Below are 20228 nucleotides of genomic sequence, written 5' to 3'. Positions count from 1 at the left end.
TGGTGAGGTTGTATAAGGCATTGGTAAGGCTGAATTTGGAGTATTGTGTGCAGTTTTGGTCACATAATTACAGGAAGGATATTAATAATGTTGAAAGAGTGCAGAGAGGGTTTACAAAGATGTTGCCGGGACTTGGAAAAACTGAGTTACCAAGAAAGGTTGAATAGGTTAGGACTTTATTCCCTGCAGCATAGAAGAATGAGGGGAGACCTGATAGAGGTATATAAAATTATAATGGGAATAGATAGAGTGAATGCAAGCAGGCATTTTCCACTGAGGCTAGGGGAGAAAAAAAACCAGAGGACATGGGTTAAGGGTGAAGGGTGAAAAGTTTAAAGGGAACATTAGTGGGGGCTTCTTCACACAGAGAGTGTTGGGAGTGTGGAACGAGGTGCCAGATGAAACGGTAAATTCAGGCTCACTTTTAACATTTAAGCAAAACTTGGACAGGTACATGGATGAGAGGTGTATGGAGGGATATCAGCCAGGTGTAGGTCAGTGGGACTAGACTGAAAAATGGTTCAGCACAACCAAGAAGGGCCAAAAGGCCTGTTTCTGTGCTGTAATGTTCTATGTTCTATTCTCCCCCGTCCACACCCCCTCCACTACTACACTGATTGGGAAGTATCAGAGAACCAAGGTATTGCATTACTGCTCTTCTTGACAGCTTAAGAATATGTTCTTAGCTTTCCATAGCAGAATAATGTGATGAATGAAAGTAGGCAATGCAACTTCACTTTAAAATGAATAGCCTTGTTATAAAAGAATGGATATTCATGATGAAACTTATTCTCTACACAGCAGGTGATCTGATAACACAGGTCATCCCAAAGGGAATTTATTAACAGGATCCTTAGAAGCGTTCTTCTGAGTTTGTAATTGAAAGCGTATTTTGCTTTTAAATGTTCACATGGGTTTAAATTTCTACTTTACATTCACTTGTCTGCATTATTGATAAATTAATTTCTTTGGTGACTTCCTTGCTTTTCCATTACATTACAGGGATGCAATCATAGACGCTTTATCTCATTCTGATTGTGGAGCTATCACCCTTTGTAGTCCTGCTGCTAGCAAAACAATTAGTTTATCAATAAGCATTTCAACTTTGTGTACTCATTATGACCTGCTGTGTGCAAATGTTACCACTTCAGTTAAGTTGTGACTGTAGTTCTGCACTGTTTTGATATATTCATCGGAAACTAGTTACATTTTAATTATTGGTTTAATGGATGATTTTTATTTACAAGCAATCCTAAATCCCAGCCATTAATCAACAAAATGGGGCCTTGCTCAAAGTAGATTTTACACTTCAAACTCTGGAGTACTGAAGGGAGGTAAATTCCATCCTTGGAAGATGGGCAACGATGCTCAGCTGATACTCCCCAATGATATGTGACAAAAATCTGAGAATCACAAACACAAGAAAGTCTGCAGATACTGGAAGAGCACACACAAAACGATGAAAGAACTCAGCAGACTTGGCAGCATCTATGGAAAAGAGTAAATAGTTGGCATTTCAGGCAGAGACCCTTTATCAGTACTGATGAAACATCAACTGTTCACTCTTTTCCACAAATCTGAGGATGTCTGGAATAACAACTTTTGAACTGAGGTTTGTTGGACCGGTTACAGTCCTTTAGAAATAAAGACATTTGGTCTTTATGTTTCATGTTCTTTCAGTTCTGATCTTTCGTACAGACAGATCATCATGGAAACACAATGAAGGCAGTGCAATGTCCATTTGCAAACAAATAAAGTACAAACACTAACCAAGTTTTGCACCTTGTGTAGTATTTATTTAGCTACTGCAATGCATGTTTTCAGATATATCAGGTCTGTGTCAGTTCCCAGCAAAGCAAGACCATCAGTTCTGTTACTTTTCCTTATTGTCCTTTGGCTCTGAGATTTTACTTATACTTCTGAGCTCATCATTATTCCGCTTAATTCTTTTACCAACTATCTACACAAATGGGTAATTTACAGTAGCCTATTAACTTACTGCCATTTCTTTGGAATGTGAGAGGAAACCAGAGACGCCAGGGGAAAATGTCAGAGGGTGACAGCTCATGCTAAATGCCTTCTATCATTTTTTATGGACTCTTTCGAAAATATTTAACGTTTTACTATATATATTTTGAACAATAATTTTATTTGTAATATGATTAACCTATTATTAATTGTTTAAACCATAATATACAGTGGTTAAAATGTCCAAGAATTTAGCTAAACTATTGTTAATTAATTAAAAACATAAATATACAGTGAAATAAAAAATGGAATAAAGAAAAAACAAAGCATGTATTAGAATGTTATTTATTAATTAATTGGAAACATAAATATAGAATTAATTCAAGAAAAATAAACAAAAGATCTTAGCTAAACTTAAAGACAAAACTGGTTTCTGTGCTTTATTGCTCTCTCTCGAAAACATTCCAATATCTGTACTCATATTCTAGGCACAGAGTATAGCTGGCATAAAATTGAGAGGCAGTGTAGCTGAACTCTTGGCTTGGAAAGTTACAGAAATTTGCTGGACTCGGTGAAGCTAGAAGTGGAGTGAGCTGGAACAATGCGATATCTGACCTATGGTACATTCCATACTTCTGCACAGAAATGTGAACCTCCTTATGTGCCCTATGCAGCCAGTTGTTTTTTTTTAATGAAACTCCTAGCTAGCCATTAGCACAATCAAGCCATATTATAACACATCCTTTGTAACTTAGTGCCGTATGGAAATCCCTTAAGTTAGCAACACCTATGTTAATTTCACTGAAGATTTTATCTCTGATGGAATTTGCTGAGAACAATATTTGTGGAGAATTGTAAAATATGTTTAGACATTTGTGATTTACCAGTGAAACCTGTAATCTGATTTCCCAAACTGGTTGCTGAGTCTGTCCTCACACTTACGTAATTGACTGTATTCTTATTAACTTAAATTCAAAGCTCTTCAGTAGCTTGTAAGTTAATGGTGTCATTTTCCAATTCAATATGAACTCTTGTCACATTCTGTTCACTTTTGTATGACTTCTTGAACAAAAATTTCTTTCCCATTTAGTGGTTTAAAACATATCAATTGTTTCACTTCACTTACCAATATATTTACATCTAACATCAATTGTCATAAATACTGGTCACTTTTATGTTGCTTCAAGATAAATATCCTTCCAGTTATGATTCCTAACTGAGCCCAGACTTCCTTTTTTAAATCTCACAACCTTTCTTTATCAAAAATATTGGTTCCCTAGTAATAGTAAGGCCTATAACTTATTGCTCCCGCCAACTGATCAAATTAGACTCAATGTTGATTTTGAGTAAAGGACAAAATCAGATATTCATTCCAAACCATCAGATGTCAAATTGCCCTCTTGTTCAAAATCAACTTGTACTCCTTGACTCTGGCATAGTTTAGTCAAGTGAGCTATTGACAGTGAGGTAGAGGTCTAAACATATGTTGATTCTTAATGCCAGTTGATTCTTAAGTAAGTGGACAAGGGCCTGGCAGATGGAGAACAATGTTGATAAATTCAAGGTAAACATGAGGAAATTCAAGGTAATCCATTTTGGAAGGAAAAATAGAAGATCAGATTATTATATTGTTCGCAGTATGCTGTTGTGCAAAGGGCCTTGGGTGTGCATGTGTATGAATTGCAAAATGTTGGTTTGCTAGTGTAACAGGTTATCAAGAAGACAACTGGAATATTGGTCTTCATTGCTAGAGGGATTGAATGTCCTCCCTGCTCCTTCATTTACACCTGGAGTAGGTGTAAATGAAGGAGAAGGGAGGTTAAACTGCACTTGTACAGGGTACTGGTGACACCAAACAGGAATACTGAGTGTAGTTCTAGTCTTACCTAAGGAGAGATATACTGGCTTTGGAGGTGGTGCAGAGGAGGCTTACCAGGTTGATTCCAGAGATGAGAAGGTTAGCCTATGAGGAGAGAATGAGTCACTTGAGGCTATACTCACTGGAATGCAGAAGAATGAGAAAGGATCTTATAGAAACATAAAATTATGGAAAGGGTAGATGAGGTAGAAACAGGAAAGTTGTTTTCACTGCTGAGTGAGACTAGAACTAGAGACATAGCCTCAAGGTTCGTGGGAATATATTTAGGATAGATTTGAGGAGAAATTGCTTTTCTCAAAGAATTTTCTGTCCAGTGAAGTAGTGGAGGCAACCTCATCAAATATATGTACAACACAATTAGATAGATTTTGCATAGGAGGGGAATTAAGGGTTTTGGAGAAGAGGCAGATAGGTGGAGTTGCATCCATGACCAGAAGACCAACTTCTGCTCATTTCTAATGTTTAAAAGCTTGTTATTAATATATGATCTGCCTGGAGTAGTTGCAAATGAAGGACATGAATGAATGAGAACAAAAGATAGAAATCAAAAATAGTGGTATGCAGAATATTGTTGAGGGTTTCAGCAGCAATTGAGTTAGGTTGGAAATGGCTGAATGTTCAGAGACTGATATGTGACCTGAAACTCTTGAACAATTTTGTTTAGCTTCAAATGGAATGGAATTGATATAGAAGGTCTGAGTTTGCTGTGGGCTTCAACCTTTCCCATGTAAAGCTGTGAGAATTTCCATCTATACAATGTTCGGTATATGTCAACCAGTATCACAACATAGAATTGAGGGAAGCACAGTGAGGTATGGATGGATGAAACTGAGACCTGTTGGCAGCATAGTGGTGCAATGAGTAGAGCCACTGGCTCGCAGTGCTATAGACATGGTTCAATCCTGCATTCAGATTCTATTTTGATTTTTTAATAAGTCATTTGCCTGCTACAAATTGCTCCTAATCTGTCAGGTGAGCCATAGGTCTGGGATGGAGGGTGGAAAGAAGTCTTAAAGAAATGTAGAAAACAAAATTTAGATTAATGTAAGAATAATATATGAGCGGTTGATGGTTGGTGTGGAGTCAGTGAGCCAATGGGCCTGTTTCTAAAGTGTATCTCCATAATTCTGCAACTTTATAGACCATAAGGCATAGGAGCAATATTAGGTCATGCAGCCCATCGAATTTGCTCCACAGAGTGTAGAAATTGACTCTTTTTGTTTTGTGATAACAACAAAGATAACCTTGCACACAACTGAGAAAGAGGAGTGAGACAAGGAGTGATCTTCACTGATTTAACAAGGTTTGAGCATTTTCTGTGAGCAGTGGGTAATGATGGTAGACTTGATGAAAGTTGCTCAGTAACTGAGAATAGACTGCTGCCTTTCACTATGTTTACTCAAACATCAAAACGTATTTTCTGACAAAGCAGTGACCGGAACTATATGTTGTATACAAAGCTTCAGCTTTCCTTTTTGAGGATTGCATTTGTTATTGAAAGTCTGTTATATGGTAATTGTTGCTGCCAGTCATACAGAGGTGATAGAAAACCAAAAATTTTGTTGCATCGGAACTGAAAATTAGGAAAATTTTGAAAACATTCTATTTTTCCATTGAAATGCTTACTGCCATATTTCAGAGTTGGCTTTGAGAAAGGATTAATATAAACAGATTTATACTCATCTTTGAAACTCTCAAAAATTTCCATTTGCTGAAATGAATTTCCATGTAATATAATTGTCTCAATATTGCATTGACAATCAAATAGATGAGGAAGATTCAATTTAACAACAATGCCAAAACTTGAATTGAACACCATGAATACTTGTCATCTATATTCTGTAGTTTGAAAAGCTGTAAAATCACATTATAAATCCAGCTTTCCTGACAGTTCCGAATGAAAGCACAAACAGAAATATTGTTGCCTTTCGAGAAATCTAAAGGGATTTCTGGACCATAATTGAAGAAAAATGTATCCTCCATGTGTAGTGACAAAGCACAAGCTAATTTTTCAGTAGTTTACCTAAGACTTGAGGACTGAAGTCACATTCACAACCCTGTGTACTACAAAAAAGATTTGTGTCTAGGATTTTAAACTTAACAGCTTTGGAAGGTATGTATACCTATCCCTATATTTATGTTACAAGAAATGTACATAACCTTATACCTACGCGTTGCTCTTGGATAATTTTATTTGCAAGGTGGAAGGGGTGTTGGGGGGAAGTGGGAAGAGGGCCTATGTCTCTCATCCTCTTGTTCCCATGTTATGCAGATCACTTCCCTTCAATCTTCTCTGCTTTTTATGCCTTTGTCCAAGTTTGGCTCATATCATTACCTTGTCTTTCTGAAGTTCATATCTTCCTTCATCACTATCCACTAATCTGACAACATTGTAAATGTTTACAGCATGTATCTCCTACTACAGAATCTAGATCATTTTTGAAAACTAAAAGATGCATGAAATTGGGAAATCTCCCAGTCTGAAGACATCCATTTATGAATGTCAGCTGAAATAGACGAGGTCCTTAATAAGTACTTTACATCAGTATTTAACAAGCAGAAAGATGTAGATGATAGGGAGATCAGTGCTGCATGTATTAATATGCAGAAGTCAGAATTAGAATCAGGTTTATTATCACCGGATTGTGTCATGAAATTTGTCAACTTAGCAGCAGCAGTTCAATGCAATACATAATACAGAAGAAATAAAAAAGTAAATAAATTACAGTATATGTATATTGAATAGATTAAAAATCATGCAAAAACAGAAATAATATATTTTAAAAATTGAGGTAATGTATTTTAAATATATTTATATTATATAAAATAATATATTTTTAAAATGAGGTAGTGTTCAAGGGTTCATTGTCCATTTAGGAATTGGATGGCAGAGGGGAAGAAGCTGTTCCTGAATCATTGAATGTGTGCCTTCAGGCTCCCACCTGATGGCAACAATGAGAAAAAGGCATGCCCTGGGTGCTGGATGTCCTTAATAATGGACGCTTTCCTTCTGAGACACTACTCCTGGGTTCTTTGTAGACTAGATGGAGCCAACTAACTATACAACCCTCTGCAGCTTCTTTTGGTCCTGTGCAGTAGCTGCCACCTACCCCTCATACCAGACAGTGATGCAACCTGTCAGAAGGCTCTTCACAGCACATCTATAGAAGTTTTTGAGTGTTTTTGTTGACATTCCAAATCTTTTCAAACTCCTAATGAAGTATAGTTGCTGTCTTGCCTTCTTTCTAACCACATCAATATGTTGGGTGCAGGTTAGATCCTTAGAGATCTTGACACCCAGGTACCTGAAACTTCTCACTCTCTCCATTTCTGATCCCTCTATAAGGATTGGTATGTGTTCCTTTCTCTTACCCTTCCTGAAGTCCACAATCAGCTCTTTCGTCTTACTGACGTGAGTGCCAGGTTGTTGCTGTGGCACCACTCCACTAGTTGGCACATCCCACTCCTGTACACCCTCGTTTCACCACCTGAGATTCTATCAACAATAGCTGTACCATCAGCAAATTTATAGATGATATTTGAGCTATGCCTAGCCACACAGTCATGTGTATATAGAGAGTAGAGCAGTGGACTAGCGCACACCCCTGAGATGCACCAGTGTTGATCGTCAGCAAGGAGGAGATGTTATCACCAATCCTCACAGCTTATGACCTTCCGGTTAGGAAGTTGAGGATCCAATTGCAGAGGGAGGTACAGAGGCCCAGGTTCTGAAACTTCTCAATCAAGATTGTGGGAATGATGATATTAAATGCTGAACTATAGTCGGTGAACAGTATCCTGACATAGGTGTTCGTGTTGTCCAGGTAGCCTAAAGCCATGTGAAGAGCCATTGAGATTGCATCTGCCATTGACCTATTGTGGCAATAGACAAATTGCAATGAGTCCAGGTCCTTGCTGAGACAGGAGTTCAGTCTAGCTATGACCAACCTCTCAATGCATTTCATCACTGTAGATGTGAGTGCTACTGGCTGATAGTCATTAAGGCAGCTCACATTATTCCTCTTAGGCACTGGTGTTGGTGTTAGTGTTGTCCAGGTGGTCTAAAGCTATGTGAAGAGGCATTTCAAAGGAAGGAAGTAGTTAATGTTGGGTCTCTTAAAGTGCATTAAGGTGGATAAATCCCCAGGGCTTGATATGATATAACAGAGGTTTTTGAGAGAGGCAAGAGACTAATGAGGCCTTGTGTTCTCTCAAGCCAGTCCTGGAAGACTGGTGATTAGCTAATGTTTCATTATTCCATATGGGAACCAACGATGGTCCTGGAAAAGATAGATATGGTGGTCTCACTTCTGTGGTAGGGAAGTTACTGGAGAAAATTCTTAGGGATAGGGTTTATGAGTATTTGATAAATAATGGCTTAATTAGGGAAAGCCAGCATCCCTTTGTGTAGGATAAGTTGTATCTTACTAACTTGTGCAGATTGGAAATAACATTGCCACCTCGCTGGAAATCAACACTGGCACACCTCAAGGATGTGTGCTTAGCCCACTGCTCTTATCTCTCTGCACCCATGACTGTGTGACTAAGCACAGCTCAAATGCCATCTATGAACTTGCTGCGATATAACCATTGTTGGCAGAATCTCAATTGGTGACGAGAGGTCATACAGGAACAAACTATATCAGCTAGCTGAGCAGTATCACAAGAACAACCCTGTACTCAATTTTAGTAAGACCAAAGAACTGATTGTGCACTGCAGAAAGGGTAAGATGAGGGAAAACACACCAAAGATTGCAGCATACTGTTGTGCAGAAGGACTTGGGAGTGCTTGTGCATGAATCGCAGAAGGTTGGTATACAGGTGCAGCAGGCTATCAAGAAGGCAAATGGAATGTTGGCCTTCATTGCAGGGCGATTATGCTGCAACTGTATAGGGTACTGGTGAGGCCACATCTGGAGTGCTGTATACAGTTCTGGGCTCTCTACATAGATACAGATATATATATTCATACTGCAATTCAGTTATTTTCTATTGCATTGTACTGTCTCCACAAGTTTAAAAAAATTCACAACATATGCCAGTGATATTAAACTTGATTCTGATTTTTTGAAGAGATGATGAGGGTGATTGGTGAATGTTATGGATGTTGTCTACATGGATTTTAGTAATTGGTTGACATTGTGTTTCATGAAAGGCTCATCCGGAAATGTAAGATTAAAATCCATTGTGAATTGTTCATTTGGATTCAGAACCAGTTTGCCTATAGAAGAAGATGGGGGGGGGTGTTGAGGGGGAGGAGGGGATCTTGCTCTAGCTGAAGGTCTGTTATCAGTGGTGTTCTGCAGGGATCTGTATTGGGATCTCTGCTGTTTGTGATGTTTATAAATGATATAGATGAAAATGTAGATGGATGGGTTTCGTAAATTTGCAGATGATACAAATATTGTTGGTGTTGTGGATATTGTAGAAGACTGGAAAAGAATACAATGGAGTATAGAACAGTTGCAGATATGGGTGGAGTAATGCCAGACAGAGTTTAACCCAGTCAGTCTGTGAAGTGTTTCACCATGGTAGATTAAGTGCAAAGAGACAGTACACTGTTAAGGGTAAGATCCTTAACAGGTTACTGATGAGCAGAAGGAGCTTGGAGTCCAAGTTTGTGGCTCTCTGAAAGTGAGATTGATAGGGTTGTAAAGAAGGTATATGACATGCTTACCTTTATTAGCTGAAGTATTGAGTTCAAAAATCAGGAAGTTATTTGCGGCTTTAAAAAACTCTAGTTAGACTGCATCTGGAATATTGCACACAGTTCTGGTTACCCTTTATAGGACAGATGTGGAGGCTTTGGAGAGGGTGCAGAAAAGGTATACCAGGATGCTGCCTGTATTAAAGGGCATGTGCTATAAACAAGAGGCTGGACAAACTTTGGTTGCCTTCTCTACTGTGGCAAAGGTGGGGGCAAGATCTGACAGAAGTTTATTAGATTATGAGAGGCATAGATAAAGTAGACAGATAGTATCTTTTCCACAGGTTTGAAATGTCTATTTTATCAGAAGACATACATTTAAGGTGAGAGGGGTTAACTCAAAGGAGATGTGAGGGAAAGTTTTTTTATAGAAAGAGTGGTGGGTGCCTGAAATATGTTGTATGGGGTTGTAGTGAAGGCAGATACATAAGGGACTTTTAAGAGAAGTTTTGATAGGCACGTGACTATAAGGGAAATGGAGGGATATGTAAGTTGCATAGAAAGAAGAGATTAGTTGGCCATTTGATTACTAATTGAATTGATTTGGCACAACATTGTGGGCTAAAGGGCTTGTTCCTGTGCTGTTCTATGTTGTATATTCTATGAACATAGATCTTTTTTTTCACTGTGAATTTTTTATTCACACTAATACTTTTTCTTTAAAGTATTCAATCCTCTTAATAAGCCTACCACACACCATAGTTTAAATTTTCTTACGAAAGCTAATAAGCATATTCTTCTTTTACCAAAGCAATTAATTAAGTTGGTTCGACTTGATTAGTGTTTAACAAATTCATATTATTGGCAAATTTATTTTATTTTCTCCATGATAACTGTTTCATAACTGCTGACATTTGGCTGACCATCTTTCTGCTTCTTGGTTCATTCCTTTTCCTTTCCTTGAAATGTCCTATAGATGGAGAAACACATTGGCATTCTCTCTGTCCAATACTTCTGCAATATTTACCTCAGCCCTTCAGATTATTAGTGTTCTTTCCATGAGGAATAGCTGATTTATAACTTCAGAAGTACTTCCTAGCAGTAATCATTTTAGTTCCGATTCCCATACCCGTTCCAACTTGTCGATCCAGGGCCTCCTCTTATGCCAAGATAAGGCCATCCTCAGGGTGGAGGAGCAACACCTTATATTCCACCTGGGTATCCACCATTCTGATGGCATGAATATCGATTTCTCCTTCTGGTGAAAAATTTCCACTCCCCCCATCCTCTATTTCGTACTCTGACATCTCACTACTTCTCACATGCATATTACTGCCCCTATGGTCCCATTCTCTTTCTCTTTCTCCTATAGTCCACTGTCCTCTCCTATCAGATTCCTTTTTCTCCAGCCCTTGACCTTCGCACCCACCTGGCTTCACCTATCACCTTACAGCTAGCCTCTTCTCCTCCCCCCACCTTTTAGGCAGGCATCTTCTGCCTTCATTTCCAGTCCTGAAGAAGGGTCTCAGCTCAAAATGTCGACTGTTTACTCTTTTCCATAAACGCTGCTGCCTGACTTGCTGAGATCCTCCAGCATTTTGTATGTATTGCTTTGGATTTCCAGCAACTGCAGACCTTCTCATATTGGAGTAGTACTGATCTTTTAAGTACACTGTCTTGATCAAGTAATGTTCACTTCATAACTTTCTTCTCTTTTAGTACAGGCAGCGTATCATTTCCTTTCTTTTTTAATATCATTTATCATTCTTATCCTCTTCTTCTCCCTGCTATAACCATTTCTCAATATCAATCTTTCCTCCCTTCTTATTCCCTAATGCCACCTTACTTCTGCTGCTTCCCTTCACTTGTCCTCCTCTTAGTACGCAATTCCTCCTCTGAAATACCATCTTTGCCTCTCTTCACTTTTCCCTTGCCCTCATTCCACCTGAATTACGTTTTAGCACCTTAAATGACACCTAAGAGCTTTGACTAAATTGGTCTTACAACCATCTTTAAAACAGTTGCAACGGTGCTGCTTATACATGGAAATTACAATATTCCTCTAATTATTTTAGTTTCTGCAGATGATTTTCAATGGGTTCTGCATCCTTGCAGACATACAGAAACGAGCAGCCTGGATCCTGTCACTAAGAGACTTTTTCTTCTCAGTCCTGGTTTTCCCTGTTAGTACTGTAAGTATAAACTAATTTCATTGTTCTAGAAATTGCCATGATCTACAAAACATTTGGAGCAAGAGTTTTTATTTCTACATATTTGGAAAGAGTGTATCTGAATTAATTGTCCTGTCTCCACATTTTCTAACTCTACATGTATTTGCTTCCATTCATTAATTCTACATGTAAGTTTCCAAATCTAGTCTAGTTAATTTCTGATGTGGAATCAAAGTCGTATTGTTTATTATTCCAAGATGGTGGCGCGACTCAGCTTGCAGCGGCCACTCCAGAGCTGATTATCTGTTATTTGTGAAGTGGGGTGCCATGAGCAATCATAATCAATTGAAAACGGATGTGGGAGCACAGAGGAACATCGGGAAATCTTCAGGAAGACCTTCTTTGTTGCTACTGCTGCTGTGAGGTTCAGAACTCTGCTGGGAAGAACAGGCCCCCAATCCTTGGGGTCGCGTTGCCGATGGCCGTTGGTGGGGCCGTCTTAATACGCTCGGCAGAGGATGGTGCTCGGAGAAGCTGTGCTGGAGGGGATGGTCGTCGGCTTGGAGGTTCGACGGACTCGGAGTCCACTGCGGTCAGGTTGCTTTTGGTGTGTGCTGCGTCTGCGAGGCTGGGTTCGATGGAGCTTTCATTGTGTGCTGCATCTGCGAGGCTGAGTCAGGCAGCACTGTGGAAGTCCGTAATGGGGATATTCCCTTCTGCCGCCGGCATGGGATGGCGAGTCTGTCGGGACCCTTGGGGACTTGTGAAAACTGTGTGGTGATTTCTTTTGAACTTATAGTCCTTTAACATCTTTGGACTATTTTTACTGTGCCCATAGTCTGTTTTTATCAATTATGCTATTGTTTGCACTGTTGTAACTATGTGGTTTTGTGCAGGTCTTGTAGCTTTAGTTTTTGGTCTTGTTTGTTTGGTGGATTTGGAGCTCCTTTCCGGGGAACGCGCTAAGATGGTAGTGCGATATTAATACGCAGCAGCCTCTCCGGACTCTGGATTGGGGATTGCCAAACGTTATGTGGATTTTCTAGTGTAGTCTGTTTTATCTTATGCTTTTGTGATATCATTCTGGAGGAATGTTGTCTCATTTTTTAACTGCATTGCATTTGTGGTTTCTGAATGACAATAAACTGAATCTGAATCTGAATCTGAATATTATTTTGGGAGTTCAAATAAATTGAGCTGACAACTTAATTATTATTTTAGAATTAATTTTAAATTCTTCCTTTTATTTTTAGATCATCTTGTTATGCCAAAATAAAAGTCTACACATGTAGCCATGTTACTGTATACGTTACCTGTCTATGCATGAGATTTTCACTGATATATCCTGCAGGACTTCTAGGGCCAGGAAAGAGAGATATCTTTCAGCTCTTACATCTCTATGTCATTGCACACTGGGGAAATAACCAACGACAGGAAACTAGACCATGTGATTCTTCTATCTGTAGACCTAGAGGCTCAATGTTCTAACCTGAAAGCTCAATTTTAATTTGGAAAGTGCACACCAGAAAATGGGTTAATGTTCCAATTCACTTTGTCAATTAGTCTGTTTCCTTGATATTTCAGATAAGTGGTGTCATATACAAAACCAAAGTTGTTTTTCTTTCACTATCACCATCAATTTTTCTTTTCTATTATAAATGTTCTGTTTATGAGGATATACATGGAATAGTGCCCTCATTGCACTATCTCTGGTTTTGCAGTTTTATCATTGTGTAGTGTTGTTATTTTAAGTGCTTCTTTTGCAGGTTGGTTGGAAGGTTGGCTGATTTTAGTTACTCTGTTTGACTTAGTAAGAGAGTGAACTTGTTGCTGCAGACGCCAAGCCCTGTGAACAGTAGTTGAGTTATTTCATTAACATTGAAAGAAGGTGAAAGAAATGGAGGAGACCTTAAATGGATTTTTTGCATCTCTATTTATTTGGGAGATGGACACAGAGTCCTTAGAATTGAACCAAATATAGATAGATAAAGACCATATTCAAATTACAGAAGAGGAGATGCTTGCTTTCCAAGGCAAATTAGGATGGATTAAGTCCCCAGGGTCTGACATGTTGTCCCCTCACACTTTGTGGGAGACTAGTTCAGAAATTTCAGGGGCCCTGGCAGAAGTATTTAAAATGTCCATAGCTGTGGGTGAAGTGCTGGAAGACTGGAAGATAGCTAATGTTGTTCCACCTCTCACAGTTGTTACAGCCAGTAGTCTTTTTGGATAAGTCCCTATTAGCTTTGCACAATGTGATGGAGCAAGATTTGCCCATTCCACTTCGCAAAATTGCTCAAGCTGTGCCTGGTTAGTTGGGGAGGAGTGGTGGACAGCAATCTTGCAGGAGGTCTTGCAGGAGTTGTTTGATCAGCACTCTGACTAGGCTACTTAGGGACGTCAATTTTCTTTATTTGAAGCTACTCCATGGTTGCTCTGGCAGTATGCTTTGGGCTATTGTCCTACTGAAAGATAAACTTCCTCCCCAGTTTATGCTTTCTGGCAGAGGCTAACAGGTTTTTATCCAGGATCTCTCTGTATTCATCTTCCCATCAATCCTGATCAGATTTCCTGTACCTGCTGCTGAAAAGCATCCTCACAGCATGATACTACCTCTACCTTACTGGACAGAAGGGATGGTATTACCTGGCTGATGCACAATGTTAGATTTATACCACATGTACTGCTTAATGTTGAGGCCAAAAAGTTCTACTTTAGTCTCATCTGACCACAAAACCTTCATCAATATCTTCTAAGTGAAGCTTTGCAAAGTCTTAATGGGCAAGGATATACAGTTTTTTTTATATAGCCAAGGCTTTTTCCAAGCCACTCCAACATAAATACTCATTTCTGCAAGACCTTAGAGACTGTGGGGATATAGACATATCAGAATGAGAATGGCCTTTTATATATTGGGCGTCCAGTGCTCCCGGTGTGGCCTTTTATATATTGGTAAGACCCAACGCAGACTGGGAGACCATTTCGCTGAACACCTACACTCTGTCCACCAGAGAAAGCAGGATCTCTCAGTGGTCACACATTTTAATTCCACGTCCCATTCCCATTCTGATATGTCTATCCATGGCCTTATCTACTGTCAAGATGAAGCCACACTCAGGATGGAGGAACAACACCTTATATACCGGCTGAGTAGCCTCCAACCTGATGGCATGAACATTGACTTCTCTAACTTCCGTTAATGCCCCTCCTCCCCTTCTTACCTCATCCCTGACATATTTAGTTGTGTGTTTTTTTTTCTCTCTCTCTGCCCATCACTCTGTCTGTTCTCCATCCCTCTGGTGCTTCCCTCCCCCTTTCTTTCTCCCTGGGCCTCCCGTCCCATGATCCTTTCCCTTCTCTAGCTCTATATCCCTTTTGCCAATCACCTGTCTGGCTCTCATCTTCACCCCACCCCCTCCGGTCTTCTCCTATCATTTTGCATTTTCCCCTCCCCCTCCTACTTTCAAATCTCTTACTATCTTTCCTTTCAGTTAGTCCTGATGAAGGATCTTGGCCTAAACCGTCAACAACGCTTCTCCCTATAGATGCTGCCTGGCCTGCTGCGTTCCACCAGCATTTTGTGTGTGTTGCTTGAATTTCCAGCATCTGCAGATTTCCTCGTGTTTACCTTTCAAATTCACTACTACGAAGCCTTTGCCAGTGATGCCTACACTGAAGAAGTTTAAATCTTCTCTTCGACAGGAGTTCAGTGAAACCCTCTCTCGCTGCTCTCCATCTATAATTTCTTCGGCCCTTCAACATTTTGATCATATTTTGATCCAGACCCACTATTACAGCTATATATCCTTCCCTGGAACGTGTCTCCACCGCCAACTGACTCCAGTTGGCTTCAGGATTCGTTTTCGAGCTTCTCAATTTGGACCTTCTGAGGATCCCTGGTACTCACATTTAATTGACTCTGCCTCCTGTTGTTTCTCCCGTCGAGCTCTGAGGGTGACACTCTCCGCCATGAGAAGGTACCTGGTGTCCCTATCACAATCCCTTCCACGCCTCCGGGACACCATTTTCTCCATTTGCAATGGACCTGTCTGTTATTTCATCCTCCGTCAGATCCATGCGTGCAATCACTGTTTCTTTGACTTTATCACATCCTGCAAGGATCGCAAGATCTTCCATCTGCAGACTCCAGAGCATGGACTTTGTATCGCGGCCCCGGGCCCAGCCGTCAATCTTGGCTGCCCCAGCTACCCAGGGCATGTTCATAACCCAGACTCCAGCACCATCAATGCGGGTTCCAGTGACCATGTATTGGCCCCGGACGTCGAACTCTGCTGCCCCAGCAACCCAGGGCATGTTCATAACCCAGACTCCAGCACCGTCAACGAGGGTTCCAACGACCATGGACAGCTTCAAAGCGATTGCGCAACCACCGACTGCTACTCCAGCCTTGAACTCCAGGCCGGGTCTTCACATGCTGTGATTGTGTCTCCCGTCTCCCCTCCCCCACCACCACTCTGCAATCCCCTCTCCCTCAGATCCAATCGTCAGCTCCTCGGCCCTCAGAGGCTCCATCTTCCTCTCACCCCTGGTCCATTTCCGACATCTCCCTCCTCTTTCTTGATCTTTCTGTCTCCATCTCTGGAGACGGCTTATCTACTGATATCTACTATAAGCCTACAGACTCTCACAGCTACCTGGACTATTCCTCTTCCCATTCTGTCTCTTGCAAAAAATCCTATCCCCTTCTCACAATTCCTCCATCTCTGCCGTATCTGCTCTCAGGATGAGGCTTTTCATTCCAGGACGAAGGAGATGTCTTCCTTTTTTAAACAAAGGGGCTTCCTTTCTTCCACCATCAACTCTGCTCTCAAATGCATCTCTCCCATTTCCCGCACATCTGCCCTCACACCATCCGCCCACCACCCCATTCAGGATAGGATTCCCCTTGTCCTCACCTATCACCCCAACGCCCTCTGGATCCAACTTATAATTCTCTGTAACTTCTGCCACCTCCAACAGGATCCCACTACCAAGCACATTTTTCCCTCCCCTCCTCTTTCTGCTTTCCACAGGGATTGCTCCCTATGTGACTCCCTTGTCCATTCATCCCCCCCATCCCTTCCCACCGATCTACCTCCTGGCACTTATCCTTCTAAGTGGAACAAGTACTACACCTGCCTTTACGCTTCCTCCCTCACCACCATTCAGGACCCCAGACAATCCTCCCAGGTGAGGTGACACTTCACCTGTGAGTCGGCTGGTATACTGCATCCGGTGCTCCCGGTGTGGCCTTTTATATATTGGTGAGACCCGATGCAGATTGGGAGACTGTTTCGCTGAACACCTACGCTCAGTCTGCCAGAGAAAGCAGGATCTCCCAGTGGCCACACATTTTAATTCTATGTCCCATTTCCATTCTGATATGTCTATCCATGGCCTCCTCTACTGTCAAGATGAAGCCACACTCAGGTTGGAGGAACAACAACCAGCTGAGTAGCCTCCAACCTGATGGCATGAACATTGACTTCCCTAACTTCCGTTAATGCCCCTCCCCTTCTTACCCCGTCCCTGATTTATTTAGTTTTTTTTCTCTCTCTGCCCATCACTCTGCCTGTTCTCTATCTCCCTCTGGTGCTTCCCTCCCCCTTTCTTTCTCCCTAGGCTTCCCGTCCCATGATCCTTTCCCTTCTCGAGCTCTGTATCCCTTTTGCCAATCACCTGTCTGGCTCTCAGCTTCACCCCACACCCTCCAGTTTTCTCCTATCATTTTGCATTTTCCCCTCCCCCTCCTACTTTCAAATCTCTTACTATCTTTCCTTTCAGTTAGTCCTGATGAAGGGTCTCGGCCCGAAACATCGACAGCGCTTCTCCCTATAGATGCTGCCTGGCCTGCTGCATTCCACCAGCATTTTGTGTGTGATCCTCCAATTTTCTACATTTACAAATTAGATGAGCTGGTCAGGCAAAATACAGTATTACACTTGAGGAAAGTTAGCATTGTACATAACTACAAAGGGAACAAATCCTTCTTAAACTCACAATTTTGTTCTTCAATTTTTAGCAAATTTTTGACAAGTTTTGGAATTTTTCTTTAGTTTTGACTTGATGCACAATGTTTTGTAGAACAAATCCTACTTCAATATATTTTAAAATTAGAAAATGAGACAGTAAAATAGTTGTGGGAGCTGAATACTTTTTCAAGGCTATGGGATACAAATTATTGAGTGCAGGAGTTTGGATGTTATGATGATGTTATATAAGACATTGATGAGGCCAGGTTTGGAATATTATGTGCAGTTCTGGTCAGCTACCTACGAGAAAGATATCAATAAGACAGACAGACAGACAGACATACTTTATTGATCCCGAGGGAAATTGGGTTTCGTTACAGCCACACCAACCAAGAATAGTGAAGAAATATAGCAATATAAAACCATAAATAATTAATTAATAATAAGTTGGTCGTGCCCAGTGGAAATAAGTCCAGGACCAGCCTATTGGCTCAGGGTGTCTGACACTCCTAGGGAGGAGTTGTAAAGTTTGATGGCCACACGTAGGAATGACTTCCTATGATGCTCAGTATTACGTCTCAGTGGAATGAGAAATATTTGGTGAAATAGCAATATAATATAATAACATGACCCTCACAGTGCTCGCGGGCTTGTCCAGGTGGGCGTAGACATGGTTCAGCAGGTAGACGATGGCATTCTCAACTCCTAGTCAGGGCTGATATGCGAACTGGAGGGGGTCTAAGTGTGGCCTAACCATAGGCCGGAGCTGCTCTAGAACAAGTCTTCATGATGTGGGAGGTCAATGCCACTGGTCTGTAGTCATTGAAGCCACTGGGGCGTGGCGTCTTCAGTGCAGGAACGAGGCAGGACGTCTTCCACAGCACAGGAACCCTCTGGCGACTCAGGCTCAGGTTGAAGACATGGTGAAGTACTCCACAAAGCTGAGTGGCACAGGCTTTGAGCACCCTGGGGCTGACAACATCCAGGCCTGCAGCCTTGCTTGGGTGGAGACGTTTCAGCTGTCTTCTCACCTGTTCAGCTGTGAAGCCCACCTTGGTGGTTCCAGGTGTGGGAGGGGTGTAGTCACGAGAGCAGGGTGGGGGGCTATGAGGAGGTGTAGGAGGGGACAGTGGAGTTTGTGTTGGTTGGGGGCCGACAACAGATGAATCATGTGGGGGATAGGCAGGTGGCACAGTGTCAAGTTTGTTGAAGAACAGGTTAAGTTCGTTGGCCCTGTCCACACTGCCTTCAGCTCCTCTGTTGCTGGTTTGCCAGAACCCAGTGATGGTCCTCATCCCACTCCACACCACTCTTATGGTGTTCTGCTGGAGTATCCACTCAAGCTTGAAAGAATACAGAGAAAATTCCATTTCTCTTCCATTTCATGCATGTCTGCTCTTACCCCATCCTTCTGCCTTGCCAGGGATGAGGTTCCTCTTGTCCTTACCTACCACCCCACCAGCCTCCACATTCAGCACATAATTTTCTGAAACTTCCATCACCTCCAATCACCAAACACATCATTCCCCTTCCCCTCACTTTCTGCTACACGACTTCCTTATCCATTCGTTTCTCCCCATTGATCTCCCTTCTGGCACTTATCCTTGCAAGTGGAATAAGTGCTACACCTCCTCTTTCACTACCATTTAGGGCTCCAAACAGTCCTTCCAGGTAAGGCAATACCTCACCTGTGAGACTTTTGGGGTCATATACTGTGTTTGGTACCCCCATTGTGGCCTTTTGTATATCAGTGAGACACAACATAGATTGGAAGACTGCTTTGCCAAGCATTACGCTCCATCCGCCTGAGCAAGCGGGATTTCCCAGTGGCCACCCATTTTAATTCCACTTCCAATTCCCAATCCGATATGTCCATCCATGGCCTCTTCCACTGTTGGTATAAGGCCACGCTTAGGTTGGAGGACTAATGCCTTATATTCCTTTTGGGTTACCTTCAACCTGATAATATGAACATCAATTTATCAAACTTCCAGTAATGCCTTCTCCGGCTTCACAATTTCCTATCCCCTTGTCTCTCTCTCATGTTATCCCCTTGCCCACCCACCACCTTCTCTGGTGCTCCTCCCACCCCGTTTTTCCTTTCTTCTATGGCCTTCTGTCTCTTTCATCAATCAACTTCCTAGCTCTTTGCTTCATCCCTCCCCCTCCAAGTTTCACCTATTGTCTGGCATTTCTGTCTCCCCTCTCCCCACCTTTCAAATCTACTCCTCAGCATTTCTTCTGAAGTCCTGCTGAAGGATTTCGGCCTGACACGTTGACTGTAATTTTTTCCATAGATGCTGCCTGGCCTGCTGAGTTCCTCAAGCATTTTGTGTATGTTGCTAGGATTTCCAGCATTTGCAGATTTTCTTTTGTCAAAGAAAATTTACAAGTATGTTGCTGATACTTGAGGACCTGAGTTGTAGGGAAAGGTTGAATAGATTAGAACATTACTCCCTTGAGCATAGGAGAATGAGGGGTGGTTTGATAAATGCAAGCAGGCTTTTGCCACTAAGAGTGGGCCAAGACTCAAGGTCATATGTTAAGGGAGAAAGGTGAAATATTTAAGGGGAATGTGAGGAAGATTTCAA

At 41.4% G+C, this 20228-nt stretch overlaps 1 protein-coding gene across 1 annotated transcript in view; it reads left to right on the top strand.

Annotated features, from left to right (window-relative positions):
- LOC132378698 (androgen-dependent TFPI-regulating protein-like) overlaps nucleotides 1-20228 on the top strand; it is a 77604-nt gene that overhangs the window by 21652 nt on the left and 35724 nt on the right. The window contains exon 2 of the mRNA XM_059945801.1: nucleotides 11570-11686. Within this exon, the coding sequence (XP_059801784.1) occupies nucleotides 11570-11686 (117 nt within the window). The remainder of the gene's footprint in view (nucleotides 1-11569; nucleotides 11687-20228) is intronic.

This window comes from Hypanus sabinus, chromosome 20 (genome assembly GCF_030144855.1).
Source record: "Hypanus sabinus isolate sHypSab1 chromosome 20, sHypSab1.hap1, whole genome shotgun sequence".
Classification (NCBI taxonomy): domain Eukaryota; kingdom Metazoa; phylum Chordata; class Chondrichthyes; order Myliobatiformes; family Dasyatidae; genus Hypanus; species Hypanus sabinus.
The sequence above is the reverse complement of the archived record's forward strand: the minus strand, read 5'-3'. Positions and strand labels throughout refer to the sequence as shown.